Source organism: Astyanax mexicanus, chromosome 6, assembly GCF_023375975.1.
Source record: "Astyanax mexicanus isolate ESR-SI-001 chromosome 6, AstMex3_surface, whole genome shotgun sequence".
Lineage (NCBI taxonomy): Eukaryota > Metazoa > Chordata > Actinopteri > Characiformes > Acestrorhamphidae > Astyanax > Astyanax mexicanus.
This window is the reverse complement of record NC_064413.1, coordinates 16,806,363-16,822,125: the sequence shown is the minus strand read 5'-3', so window position 1 is coordinate 16,822,125 and position 15,763 is coordinate 16,806,363. Positions and strand designations below refer to the sequence as shown.

Sequence of the window (15,763 nt, the reverse complement as noted above, 5' to 3'; positions counted from 1 at the left end):
TTACAGCTCATTATTAGAACCAAAAGTACAAAGAACGTTGTGCTCTGTTTGTTTTGTCCCCAATAATTAGATCATTTTAGAACAATGTCATGACACTCATCACAGTTTGTTTTTGGGGGCAACTAAAAACTGAAAAAGCGTGCATTGTGGTTAAGTCTCTTTTTAGAGAGAATGAATTTCAGCTTGCCAGCTCTCTCAAGTCCTAATACAACACTTCTTTGATTTAACAATCCATGAAAGAGCAGAAGGCGGCTAAATTTGCTGTTCTAAAATCTCCATTTTCACAGCAGCTCTTGTATCAGTATTATCAGCAGTGCCACAGTTGCTCAGATAACCTACAAAAGCTGTAATAGCCAGGACCTACCAGACACGCTGTTTTAGAACAAATTTATTTGACTTTGCATGAATGGTAGCAGAAACACACTAATGCCATTTGTAATAAGACATCCAACACTGGATGCTGGTAATCTGTGGGCCCTTGGCAGCACTGCATTAAAAACCAGCATGGATTGAAGAACATTTTCAGAAATCTTTGTTTTGCGAACACAGTTCACCATGCATTCCATAAATGCAAGTTAAAAGGTTTATTATGTAAAGAAGAAACCACATCTAGAAACATTGCAGTTATATTTGGGGCAAAGTGCCTTTAAAATATAAAGACCAAATGGTACATTGGCAGTATCGTTTTATAGGAGGGTGAATGCAATAGAGGGACTGATGGCTTGTTATCTCTCTGTCTACATACAACAGTATCAGCACAACACATCCTAACTCACCACTACCTCAGTGACACTGCAATGCTTAGAAGTACCCACCAACCAAACAATACCATGTGGGGTCCTGACTTTTGAAATACAGAGTGAATGGTGGATGTAGTAGGAAGCTGGAATATTGTCTGTAAATATAGATGTGTTTTTGGGAGTCATTTCTCCCATATGATGTGTGTGTAGCTGGAGTTTGTATGCTTAATGTATGCTTATTAATCTCAATAATTCTGTTACGTGTACTTTCTTTTTTCTACAGCGGGCATACCACTGTTCTTTTCATGGATAAGGGGCTTAACTATCCAAGGTAACAAACAAAAAAATGGAAATTTCAAACCTGTTTTAATACCCTGATTATACATGGATTTGCCGCCTAACAATTAAACGCAGCTGGACTGCATGCCAATATTGCCCCTCCATTCTGCTTTCAGTGGCGGGCTCAGTTTCCTACAGACCAACACTGTCAACACTGCATACGACGTCTTCCAAATTACTGCAACACACCTAGCAACACTGATTAAATCAAGCTTGTTGGTCCAACCAATACATAGAAAATATATAGAAGGATACATAGAAAAAAAGTGCTGTTTTACTGGCAAGTTTGATTTTCTGCACAATGTGGATGGAATGTAGCTATGTAGGAAATTAACTTTCCAGGTTCTTAAGGAGTTGTGTAGTTATGGTTTAAAACAAAGACAGGCTAGATGCCTAAAGGTGGATTGGGATTAAAATAGTTTATTCCTGTTTTATTCAAATATTTCTGGATAGACTTATGGAGTCAATCTTATGGAGATCTTGTTTTTTTCTGTCCCAACAGACTTCACAATGATACCAAATGTTTTATGTCAAAATTTGGTACTGAGGACGTCCACTCTAACATACTAACCCAGCCACATTCTTTGTACCCTCTAAAGTATTCCTGTCGGTTAGTGTACCAAATTAGAATATTTTACTGTGTTTGTCTGGTCAGCCACTGAGAGTTGTGGAAAAGTAGTGGACATACAGTATGTGGTAGAAGTGTATTAAAAAATTCCACATGGTGTTTTAAATGTCAGTCCTGTGGTGAAATCCTAAAGAGCACAATTGAGCTTACCTACTAACTCAGCAGTTCTCATGTACCCCCTCTTACTGCACAGAAAGGTTACATTTTGACCCTAAAAGGTCAGGCTACTGGAAATTCCAGAAGAGGAAGGATTATAGTGTGAAAGAGTGAGTGCACACATGGAGTGGGGGGATGTAAACTGAGAAACTTTAATGAGCAAAATCTGTTGAGATCTAAATGTGCTCCTGGCATGTTAAGAAGAGAAGCAAGAATGAATTATAGCAGTCAAAAAGGGCATTTTGTGCCAATTCCAATTGCCAATTCAAACAAATATATTTTAAATGAATTTTGCTTGATTCCTTAAAATAGGATCAGGCAGTATCTTATCAACATTTCAAAATCCTAGGTGCAATAAAGAGAAAATAAAATGCAGAACTGCAGGCCCAGTTTGCCTTTTTTAAATGAGCACAGTGCTATTTTTGTCAGCCTCACTGGAAGTGAATGGTGCTTCTATTTCAATTCAGCCCAAACCAAAAAATCTCCTCAAGACATCAAAATAAAAGAGCCAGATTCTGAATCTCCCAGTTCCAAGAAATTCTGACAACTAGAAGTCTGACTTCCAGGAACAGGAACAGCTTACTGCCAAACTCCCCTTGATTCACTCTGAAAACATCAATAAAACTCAAGGCAAAAAAATGATGGCTCTCAGACTGCTCTGGAGCGGGGGCCTTTAATGGATCAAGTAGCACGCAGATCAAGCCAACATAACTGTCACTCTAATGACAAACCCACAGTTCAGGAGCAGATCTTCTGGGGCTGGCAAAGGTGCTGCTGACCAATATGAGCTTGGCATCCAGTTAGACTGGGCTTCGAAAACAAATTTCAAAGCAAATGGTCAGAGAGCACTTTACACAGATCTAACAATTTTTTCAATAATTAAATAGTATGAATTACTAAATATTGCATATACAGACAAAGCCAGGAGCATCATCTTAAACATAAAAGAGGCAGATGAATTTTAACACAAGCTGCAGTTAGGCCAGCAGTCACTATGAGACAGTAGTAGGGCCTTTGTTATCCAATATGAATATATATATAAATGTATAATATATTGCAATATGATATGTTTTATTAACTACAACATGATTTCAGACATAAATAATGTGCATTAAAATAAATCATATTTAGCACATCTCTGACTGGCATGAACTTGCAAATTTACATATTTGCAAGTTTTGATTGTATCAATATCAGAATAACATAAGTTATATTTATATTTTAAAAATATATAATATAAATGTTGGGCCATTATGTCCACCCCAAGACAGCAGTCAGCAAACATTTGGCTGGGAGTGCTAGAACATGCCAAAGCCCAATGTTGGACTAGAGCTCAAATGCTCACAACTCTGTTATATAATTACCCACAAAGAAACATTATATTCATAAAACTTAAATCACTTTCACAATGCCAGTGTTTTAATGTGCATTGGCAGATCTTTCAACGAGTGCATGAATTGGCTCCCCCTTTCCATATCTTGAACTTAATTTTAAAGTAGTCCCAAAAGAGGTTTGGTAAAGAAGCAGCAGAAAGCTGCGGTTAAATAGAGGGGCTGCCCCAAAGCCAGCTCTCTGCGGGGTGATGCTGCTGATTGATATTTCCCACTGAGTCTGAACCACCGTACGAGGACCGGGACAATGGCCCTTCAAAACAAGCTAGTTAATTCTTTGTTTAGATGCTCTTACGTCAGGTTACACCATGTGAATCAGATGCAGTCAGCCCAAAGGAATGCGCGTCCATGCCATAGCTATTCATCGTCTCTTCATCTTCATTCACGCTCAGGCTCTAAATCTACTGGTCGCGACAGGTACATTCACAACATGGGGCAAGTCCCTTTCAGATTCTCTCTCTCTCTCTTCAAGCGTTTTGCAGAGAAAGTTACACAGTGCTATTCTTAGGTTGGGCAGAAGGTTTTGGGCAGGGGTGTCACAGATCCCAAATTTCACAGATCGGATCATTTCATGGTTTTTGAGTGACAATTTGTTGACAATCTATGGTCATAAAGATCTAGCAGAATCATCATACTGAAATATGCAAGGTTACATTTACACTGCAGGTAAATGTGGCCCAAATCCGATTTTATACGTCATATGTAAAACAGGGGTATCATCTTTGTGGCTGTGTAAACAACAAAAAACACACCGAAACACTGATTAGCGGAAATGTGACCTGCCTGTGTCCGAATATTATTGAATTTTCTGTGATAAATTTTGTTCTTTTTCAGCTGAGCTTAACATGAAGCTTTGCTCTGTTGTGCATGTCTATCGCTTACAAAGTGTGAACCGTTCAGTCTGATGTCAGATATAAGTCACATTAAAAAGATTGTGTGAATCCCAATAACGGATTTGGACAGGAAATTGGATTTGGGACACTTTTACCTTCTGTGTAAAAAGTGAGGGAAATTTATAGTGTGTCTCAAGCTCTTTCACCATATTTTAAAACACTTTATTTCACCACAATGGAGTATGTCCTAATGTCTGCAGTAAAGAAGCTGCTTAAACGCTGTGGTGAGAAGTTGTCATGTCTTGGCTTGGGTGTGTATTCCACAGTCACTGAGAGTATAGATTTCAAAACGTATGAGCAGAGGCAGGTTAAGAAACCAACTCGTCAGAAACCTCCAAGGTTACTTAAAGGTTTTTGCCCATCACAGACAGAAAGTAAACCACCATTCTCCATTCTGGAAAGAATGTAACAAATGCAAATAAAAAAGCTTTCCATGTTTATGTAAGCTTTCTTAAAGACACATCACAGTTATTAAATGACAATTATGTTTTTTACCTGGTAATTTGGATGGTGTAGGAAATAATCCGGACATTCAGCCACAGCCATGTTCTCAAATGTTGTTCTCCTCCAGATATCACATTCACCTTTGACAGCTGTAGAACGAGCCTGGAAAAGAACACAAACATTAGTTTCATGAAAGACCTCCAAGAAACACAGAAAAACACTTAACTCTTAGTTGAGTCTAAGTGGCTACAGATATAGTGCAGAGCACTTCTTAACCCAAATAGTTTCACAGGGTCGGTAAACAACAGGAGAATAAGAAAAGCAGGAACAAATGTAATTGGTCACCTATTGTAATTAGTACCCAGATTAATAAAATTTTTTGAAGCTTTATGCATTCTCTTACTCTTTAGGGCTTGCACCAACCCTTAGCAACCACAGTTTCCTCTAAGCAACCATCAAAAAATTTGAAACCTAAAGTACTGGATGCAAAAACGGTAGGGAAAGACAATAGTAAGCTTGTGGTTTCTACAGTTCAGACTGTTATTATGAACTGGCAGTTCAGGGAAATGGAGGTCATGATGAGCTCCTGAAGACTAAAGCTGCTTTCACATTAACCACAGAAAATTTCCCTGAGCTTTCACACATTATTTTGCATCGGCTAACCTTACATATCCCAAAACACTAGCAGGCAATAGAGCAACAAGCTGCAATTTTGCGGCAAGCGGCAGCAAGTTAAAATTTTCTCAATGGGGTCCAAGGTCCCCAGCCTCTGCTCTATGAGCTTTTGGTTTCCTGTTGGTATAAGTTAAAAACCCCCCTTTGCTCATGGGTTACAGAACATCCACTCATTATCTGTTTCAGCACCAAAATCAGGCAGAATATTACAGTGGTGTGAAAAAGTGAAACTGATTGTTTGCATGTTTGTCACATTTAAATGTTTCGGAACATCAAACCAATTTAAATCTTAATCAAAAACAACACAGATAAACACATTTTTTGCTTATTATTAAGAGAGAAAAAAAAAATCCAAACCCACATGGCCTTGTGTAAAAAAGTGATTGCCCCCTAAATCTAATAGCTGGTCGGGCCACGCTTAGCAGCAACAACTGCAACCAAGCATTTGAGCATTTGCGATAACGTGTAATGAGTCTTTTACAGCATTTTGGAGGAATTTTGGCTCCACTCATCTTTGCAGAATTGTTGTAATTTTTTTTTAGCATGAACGGCCTTTCTAAGGTCATGCCACAGCATCTCGATCGGATTCAGATCAGGACTTTGACTAGGCCACTCCAAAGTCTTCATTTTGTTTTTCTTCAGCCATTCAGAGGTGGACTTGCTGGTGTATTTTGGATCATTGTCCTGCTGCAGAACCCAAGTTCGTTTCAGCTTGAGGTCACGAAAAGATGGTCAGACATTCTCCTTCAGGATCTTTTGGTAGACAGCAGAATTCATACTAACATCACACTAACACCACCATGTGTTACTTTTGGTATAATGTTCTTTTCCTGGAATGCAGTGTTTCTTTTACGCCAGATGTACTGGGACATACGCCTTCCAAAGGGTTCAACTTTTGTCTCATTGGTCCACAGAATGTGTTCCCAAAAGTCTTGTGGATCATCAAAGACTTTTGAGACGAGCTTTAAATGTTCTTTTTGCTTAACTGAGGCAAGTGAGGCCTGCAGTTCTTTGGATGTTGTTGTGGGGTCTTGGATGAGTCGTCGCTGCGCTCTTGCTGTAATTTTGAGTGGACGGACACTCCTGGGAAGGTTCACCACTGTTCCATGTCTTCGCCATTTGTGGACAATGGCTCTCACTGTGGTTCGCTGGATTCCAACAGCTTTGGAAATGGCTTTATAACCCTTTCCAGACTGATAGATCTCAATAACCTTCTTTCTCAATTTTAAGGATTTTTAAGGATCTTTTGGTGGACTTCACCTTGTCAGGCAGGTCCTATTTAAGTGATGTCTTGATTGAGAACTGGTGTGGCAATAATCAGGCCTGACAGTGTACTCAGGTGTCAGAAACCGTGTATTATATACCGTAAACTGTATGTTTAAACAAGGGGGCAATTACTTTTTCACAAAGGGCCATGTAGGTTTGGATTTTCTTCTCCCTTAATAATAAAGACTTTCATTAAAAAAAAAAATCATTTTGTGTTTACCTGTGTTGTCTTTGACTAATATTTAAATTGGTTTGATGTTCCGAAACATTTAAGTGTGACAAACATGCTAAAAATCAGGAAGGGGGCAAACACTTTTTCACACCACTGTATCCCTTGTGATTTTGGACTGAGGGCTCAGTGTTGGCCGGTACAGGTCCAGAAGGCCTTATTTCCGGGCCCCGCCATTACATAATGGGAAGCTTGGTCTAAACATTTCACAGTGGTCAATGGTCTCCACTCACCACCACAACAAAGGAGAGGGCAGCCCTGGGGGATGATGTCATGGACGTAAATCATGTGATCACGCCGTGAGCTGTGGCAGAGAGACAGAATCTCTTTTGTTAACAGGTATCTGCTGCAATTTTATCAGGAGGCAAAATACAGTAGCACAGCATTTTCATTCAGTACACCCTTCTGTGCTCAGCCTCGGTGTTCAGGCTTGCTGAGTTGCGCTGAATGGCACTCCTCAAATGTTCAATGCCTGGGGTTCAGTCAGCCATGGAGTGGCGATGTGGCCTCACTGAATGAACTTGGCAAACACCCACATTCAAACAGTGTAAAATAAGATCCATTCCTTATGACTGTACAATAATGAAATCACAAAAGAAACTGTTTTAATAATCTGTTAGAACAATCAGCAAGTAATCCAGAACAGAAAAACAGTTCTCATTGCTAGCTCTGTAGCTAGCTAACAAGACCTCAGACCATCAATGTGAATGAGCCGGTATGTCTGTTTGTTTCAAGAGAGTAGAAACGAAAGCTGGCAATATTACTAAACTGAGATCTTATTTAAAGCACAACCATCCAGCTCAATTTTCCAAGCTGAATATTGAATATGTATATTGTTCCCCCAGAGAGATCCTGTCTTAAGCCCCACACGCTAAACATGCTGGTGTTTCTTGCTCGGAAATTGTCTGACAGTTACATTAAAAAATGCATTTATAGCAAGAGCTCTGGCCTGCTGAACCATCTGTGTTGGTTATATAATAAGTAAAAAATATATTGGTGACATAAATTGCATGGGCAGACAAATATTCTTTCTCACCTGATAGTACACAAAAAACAAAGATGAACACAGGGTTCTTTTCTTTTGAAAGACAGTTGTGCAAGTCACAGTATGTTCTGTGTAGTATCCTACAGTGTCATTCATCTTCTGTGACAGTTAAAATGTCATGTCAACAACCCATGCATGTTCAATCTGTTTACACACACACACACACACACACTCAAAAAGTTTTACTGGAAGGAAAGACACTGTGACAACAGACTAGGACAAGGCTAACAGGTTGTAGAAAACTAAATCATAGCACATTGACCACATTATAAAATAGCTAGTTCACATCGGCAGTCATAATGTATATGCACCACAAAAGCTAAAGTACAGGACGAAGGCTGCAGCGAGCCAAATGGGCTCACTGGCCTCACTGCAACTTTGAATTGGCTTATTTTTGTGCTTAATCAAAAGCAAAGCACTTTAATCAAAGAAAATGTAAAACAAAATTGTCACTAGCTTAAAAATATGCAGGCTTACATTTTGGTGAAAACTGATATACAAACATAAGTCCTCCTAAGGATAGTGAAACTAGTCACCCCTTCTCCGGCTCGTGAAGGTAGGCGGTCCGTCACGAACCCTGGAGATATCAGCAAATAGAGTTCGCTGAGGGAGGTGACCCAAGACTCTCTCTTGCACTTTACCTTATTGTTCCTAATAAAGCACCAAAAACATGCTGATTGCTTTTGTTCAAAAAAGAAAGATGGAGACTCTACTGGTGACAGTATGAAAATGAGATTACGCATGTAGGCTGTTAAATAAATACAGTGTGTGGGAATAATTATTGCTTTTTGTATTTTTTGGTTACAGTTTAGAAAAAAGTTATTATTATTCGTTTGGGTATCCGTATCAAATTAAGTAAAGTATTGGTATTTAAAATGATAACCGGACCTATATGTTTTTTTTAATAATCATTCCAAAATCACTGTAAATACCAGCAGCAGGAGTGAGACTTACTGTGTGAATGCTGTGTGAGCTAGAATAAAGATAAACCAGCTCTGACTGCTGTGTCAGTCTAATGTTAACAAGGGACTCACCGAGAACATCAATCACCAAGCAACAAGGCAGAACATGCACTCATTTCTCACTGCCAAAGTTCAGGAGCAAGTCAATGCCACTTTATTTGTGACTTCCAGAAACTCCTGGCTAACATGTGAGGCGGGGGTTAGGTGGGTGGCTGCATGAATTAAAAGCTGGAAACCACAGGGGCTCCATGTTAATAACGAGCCTTTGATATGCTGAGCATAACAAAAAAGTGACAAGCTACAGTCCCTCAGACTAGCTAAAAAAAAAAAAAACATGAGAGAATAAAAAATAACATATCCAACTAATAAGTCAAACGGATTCTTTGCTCATGCTTGACAGAACATGGGTGCAGAAGTTTTATGCTGTTGCTAGACCTCTGGCTATAATGGAAATAATCACACACAGTAAATAATAAAGTGAAAAGCACAAAATGAGCCTTGCTCCACAAACACCAATTCAGCTGTGAAATCTAACTTGAAGTAAACTGCAGCTTAACACAGATAAACTGATGGCAGCAGATTACACGTGCAACACTTTTGTGTTTGTGGGGCATTTATGCAGGAGCCTTGCAGCGATCACAATAGCTGGATTGTGAAAGGCAGTGACGACATCATGGCTTTGTGGTAAGAAGTCAATGAGTGCTTACACTGAACAGGGTGAACTTTAATGTCTTGCTGTGATTAGCTCTGGAGCAAAGGCAAGGTCTGGGATCACCACCAGCCACCAGCTATTTAAAGTAAATCCTGATTGAAACTGTACTAACATTTCCCTGAAGTGATCTTTTATTTAGAGTGTCACAGGTCAATCTCTAGACACCAGAAGCAGATGCTGAATAAACTTCAGTGACCTGCTCAGACAAGATTGGTTGGTTGGTTGTTGGGGTTTTAGTGCCACTTTAACTTATATATTTGGCTATTGGTGGCATACACTTGGTTTTGTATGTCCAGACAGAGCAAAGGTGTTCAATGAGGGATGAGGGAAATCTATTTTGCTACATGTTCAATAAATTAATTGTTTGAGGTTACGATGCGATAAGAAATTTAGGATCTTCCCTGGTGTTTTTTTTTTTTCCAAAAAGATTTTTAATGTTCTTTTCTTGATAGTATGATTGTTTTATATGGTTATAGACAGGACAGTCAATGAGGATGTGTTTCATCATTAGCAGGATTTTGCACAGTTGGTAAAATGGTATTTCGTCATTTGTTATTAAGTGTCTGTGTTAGATTTAAGTGACCTATGCGGTGCCTTGTTTAGATTGTCTTTCAGACAAGAAAATATCTAAGGTAAAAAGTAAAAAAAAAAAAAAAACAGACATTTCTTTTGGTTTGTAGTAATGTGAAGGTAAATGTGCATGTCACAGCAGTGTGGTCAACTAATGCTACCAAAGCAAGTTGTCTATACATCTTCATCAGACCTGAGACCTTTGCTTCAGATAAAACGACTGAACCAAACCAGATGGTTATGAAACTTACATAACATTTAAGTCCAAGGTAAAGTCCCAAAATGGGTCATTCCAAGGTCTCAAGCTGGCATGTACAGTCCCACAAGGAAACTCCATTCTCACCTGGACTGAGCAACTGAGTGTGAGGTAACAATAAAAAGTTCTAGAAATGCCAGAGAGCAAACAGAGCAGTGTCTTTTTTTTAACACTCAAACTTCTGCCTTTGTGCTGTAACACATAGAGGATTGCTTTTATCCCATATTAAATAATGGTACATAGGTCATAAACTAACTATTGTGGTGCAGTAAAAAAACTCTGCACTAAGTTTTCTTAATCATCACCAGAAAATGGCAAAACCCTAACGTAGAGCATTATACAGTGAACAAGGCACAGTTCTCAGATAATCCGAGATAACATGAAAATTGAGTAAATTAGCTTGTTCAATAAGACACTCCTCCTCAGCAGTATTACGACAGTGAAAAAAAAATCAATGAAATCACACTGTGATGGCACACATGATGAGCAGAGAGATTCAGAACAATTATTATAAGATTAAGTAAACAAAGCATGTGGACTAAGGCAGTTAAGTAATACTACACAATATTTCATATTAAACATTTTTTTTTACACAAACATGACTCAGTTAACACAGTTCTAGCAAAACTGTCCTCCCTGCTTCACAAGTTTTTGCAGCGCAGTCAAGCAGTGTACAGAGCCTGGAGGAGCAATGATTAAAATATTTTCTGTAGTGGTTTTAAAATAAAGATGTTACAAAACGTTGCTACAGATTGTCTGCTAATATTTTTTGTTTACAGCAAGATCACTCTCCCTCATATTTAGGAAGATGACTCTCTATTATGTAGTGAGATTCAATATTTGGCTTTATTCTGTTTGCTGCATCATTGATCTGTCTCATTTTCAGATCAATAATTTCATGCACTGCAATTGTGCTCTCTTTGACTTTGGGGAGAGCGTATTTCAGACATTGCCAATAAAGCCTCTTAATAATTTTTTTTTCTTAGAATAAGGCACTGCATAATTTGAGGCTCATGGTGGAAAGTAGTGTGGCTGGTGCAGCCTCAAAACAATACAATAAAAAAAAAAAAAGCTAATATATAAATTCTGTTCTCGATTAAAGACATTTTAGATATCTTGGAATCTCCTGAAAATAACATCAGCCATGAGTGAATGTGTCCAATAATATTCTTTGCAATGTTTATATTAATATATGTATGTCAACCTTACAAAATGTACTGCAAAATTGGTTTAGCGCCCTAAAAGTTTAGCTGTAACTGTGCAGTAAAACACACATTGGATGGGGTGCTTTACAAGCAGGTTGTACAAATTGAGGGCATGATAAAAAAAAATAATGAACTATTAATGAACTAATCAAAAAAAAAGAATTATTAAAATCGGCAGATTAGTCACCTAATAAACTAGTCATTAGTTGCAGCCGTAGTGGAAATGGTAGGACAGCGGGATGGAGAGAAGGAGTGACCTATTAAGCAAGCTAAAGCTCAAGAGCTGTTGGGAGAAATTTGGCTCACTCTTAGTCTGTGGGTGCATGGAAGACATATTCCCATATATTCTCCTCTACGCTTGTGCTGCCAGAGGTTCATTATACTATAAATCTCAACACTTATATCCATAGCAGACAGAAGGAAAGGAACACTTAATCCTTTAATACAGAGGAATCAGAACTATTCCCCCCAAGCCTACACACAAATTCATCTTACTAGTCAGGAAAGAATCTACATATTACTAAAAAGAAGCCTGTTAAACAAACAAATAAATACAGAAGTACTTTACAGGAGCCTACCTGCAGAGTGAACCTACTCACAGTCTACACCATCTAGGTCAAAGAGCTTAGAACACGCAGAGGCAGAGGTCTTTACCAGTATGACACCACCAATACACCACAGTTGGTTTATGGGGCAGTTCTTAAGGTGCAGCTGACTTTGAATCAGAGTTTGCTGCTGTCCTTCCCTATCTCTACTGCATTCATATGGCTAAAAATTCCTGCTATTCCAAATTGGGACACACTCAAATATATTTGCATTATTTATAGTACTGGCTGTCCAGAGTCCAAACAGCAACATATGAGAAGCACATGCTTAAATGTACCATACATGCTGCATCTTTGATATGCTTCTTATTTTCAAACAATTTTGTCCAACAGCTGACATTTACCCAACAAACATTCCAACAAACAGCACGACTGCTTTTACCACCGCCACTCTGGCTTTAAATAGCAGTGCCAAGATTTGGTACAAAAACAGGTACTGTATACACACTTCTAGTTATATCTGGTGTTAAGCTGTGATTACACTAGACATGTGCAGATCACACTATCTTGCAAAATAGGCATGACCTGGGGTGGACCAGAAGCCTGGTCCTCTATTTTGAAGCAGATTTTTAGCTTAATTATGCAGTCAGCAGTTGTCAGATATATTTCTGATTTAGCTGATCAGACTCAGAAGCTAAGGTTACTGCAGCAGCGCTGCTGTGTGGATCTCTGTTGCGGCTGTTTGATCACAGGATGTTGCCGTTCCTCGTCCAACCAGTAGATAGGATTCTGGAGCTAAAGCACACATACCGCTACTCACTCGAGGAACCCTGCAGCAAGCCCCTGCAGCCAGACCATGTTACAGGCTCAGCTCAGCCAGTGTGGAGCTTTCCCCGTTTCTGCAGTTTGTATGTGTAGGACAAATGCGCCACTTGGTGAAAGAGATTAAGGATTTTAACCACACTAACCAGATAATATAGCTTGCTATTGTGCATTTTTCAGAGAGTAGCAGAGCTGGTTAACACACACACACACACACACACACACAAAAAAAATTTGCAATCACGCAATAGCATGATGTACTAATCTTGATAGTTACACAAGATAGTTAACCAGCTAGTATAAAACAGAACTCTTTCATTGATTTTGCGAGTAAATAATAATAATAATAAAAAAAACGTTAACTGTAAAATCTAAATATCCATTTATGAGCTTATTTACCAGCTATTCACTTTCACCAGATTCCAGTTTCTACCGGTTCCCCTAAAGGAATCACGTTCACACTGCTTTTAGTGCAAAAAAAAAAAAAAAAAAAAAAAAAAAAAAAAAAACATTATTTTGGTGAGTAAAGCTCTCCCGTGTATTTACAGTCAGCTTACATTCCCTGTGTTTGCTTAGAGGTGGCCGTAATTAGGAAGAGCTGTACCAAGATTGCCTGGCATTAATGTGCCATTTGGCCATTCCCTAGAGCTGAAATTAGGCACAAATACTCTAATCGGGCCATCTCTAATAATTACATGCTCAATACAGCGCAGCTTAGTACAAGTTATAGTATAAAGCTGTACATGTTATATTATAAAGAAAGACAGCATTATCACTTGTATTAGCAAGTTTATTTGCAGCCAGAGGGAAATAAACGATCATGCATAGACAATGCCTACATTAGCATTTTATCTTACATTAGCATTTTATCTGAGCTTGAGCTTAGCACTGTCAAAGCAGGCATGCTATTGGTTATGAACACAGATTTGCATTGTTTAGTAAAGTTAAACAAAATGTAAGTTTTTCTTGGGAAATTTATTTGCTTCAGAACTTGCTGACAAAAGTAAGTGTAAGTGTGCATATGTGCCCAACTACCCAGTTAGCAGTTTCATTTTAGATTTTTTTATGTTTTAATAGCACTGTAAAATGTAACTGTGGTGACAGTGGTGGCTCAGCAGTTAGAGCACCAGGTAATGAATAGAGAGGTTTGATTGTAGGTTTGATATCCAGGTGTGAAAAGCAGCAACTGTTGGGCCCTTGAGCAAGGCCCTTAACCCTCACTTCTCCCTTGGCATTGTCCACTGAGGGGGAAAAAGGCCTAGAGCTATTCCTGCCCAGAATCTTATACTGTACTGAATAGCACTAAAAGCTTCTATGAAAAAGTAGCTTCTATTAACTGCTACTCTCCTGTAAGAAAATCAAATTCTGAACAATAATATATTATTTAAATCATATTTCTCTTTGTGCTGCTTATCTATTTCACTACTGACTTATTTATTTTGACAATTAACACCACTATTATCAACACAAACATCAAAATTGATCTAAATGCACCCACTAAGTAGATTTAATGTACACATGACTGATGTAATGTGCATAGAAAGGGACCCATGCTTTTACATAATCAGAAATTAACACAGACAACAGACAACAGCTAGTTTCTGGTTGTTTAACTCTATCCAAACACAAGCCACATATAGCATACTGCTTCCTTGGAATACCTCTGGAGACCATTATCCCAAATACTCCATCTCCTAAGGAATGCCGGGAGCACATTCTTTCCATATGGGGTATTGGGAGGAGAGCAACTGAATGGCACACATTGATTTGTAGGGTAAAGGGCAAAGATGAGAGAGCGAGAGACAGAGTAGGACTGAGGGAGAAAGAGAGAGAGAGAGCACACAGGAGAGAGGTGCTGGAATGTGGGCTGTGCCATCCAGCTGTGGTGTCCAGAGGCAGAAAGGACTGCCCTGTTGGGGGCGGGGCTGGGGAGCTAAGGAGACATGCATATTTATGAGCCATTACCCAGAGCGCCCCCACCCCATCCTAAAACCCAAGCCAGATTAGAATGAGCTTTTCTTCATCAGGCAGGGGTCAGGAGGAACAACACTCTTCCTTCTCCCTCTCTCCTGGCCAGGGCAAGACAGCACTAATTTCAGGTCCTGATTAGACATGGCAGTAGACCATGCCTGGACAAGACTAAAAGCTTTCCTGAACGACTAAATTAAATTTAAGTGCTTAATCAGATTAATTGCTGGAAAGCACTATGGAGCATGTGTCTGTGCGCATGGATGATTATAACAACATTTTAGGATCAAGATATCCTAATTAACGGTTTTAAACTATAATATAAAAATCACTGCAGCTGGCAGACCAAAAAGGTTTGCTGTAAAAATACTAGAAAATGTAAGCTTACGTTAAATTCAGCAGTCTTGCTCGGGCAAAATTAGTGAGTCAACAGTGCCATAAGGCACTTTTCTAAGATACTTCATGTGACTTGAGTATCAGGAATATATTATATGGATAAGCCCAAGACTCATTTGAAACAGACACAAATCTAATATCCTAAACCACCAAGCTTAAACACATCTGAGCCACAAGTTATAGCAGTAAAAACACATCCATCTCTCCAAGACACAGCAGAAAACACATTACTAAGAAAGCACCATTGACAAAATAAATTAAATGCTAACAACTACATACAGCCCATTGTATTTTAAGGCAGTTGAAGGATCAGTTTGTCTTTCTACACAGGCTTCAAATATAAACAAATAAATAAAAAATATATTTTTGGTGCCATCATTTCCAAAATAAACTTTTTGAACCAGCAAAAACAAAGTTATCTTATGTACAGAGGGGAAAACTGATTTTGTAAGTTTAACCCTACAAAGACATGAACTATATATTTTATATTTTTGATGGTAGGTTTAAAGAGAGAGACAGAA

The 15,763-nt window shown here is 38.7% G+C and overlaps 1 protein-coding gene across 3 annotated transcripts in view; it reads right to left on the bottom strand.

The window, feature by feature from the left end:
* Positions 1-15,763, bottom strand: part of grb10b (growth factor receptor-bound protein 10b) — an 87,632-nt gene that overhangs the window by 55,461 nt on the left and 16,408 nt on the right. For all 3 annotated transcript variants that reach the window (XM_007232038.4, XM_007232037.4, XM_049479956.1), the window contains exon 2: positions 4,643-4,753. In XM_007232038.4, the coding sequence (XP_007232100.1) occupies positions 4,643-4,693 (51 nt within the window). In that variant the 5' untranslated portion in view covers positions 4,694-4,753. The remainder of the gene's footprint in view (positions 1-4,642; positions 4,754-15,763) is intronic.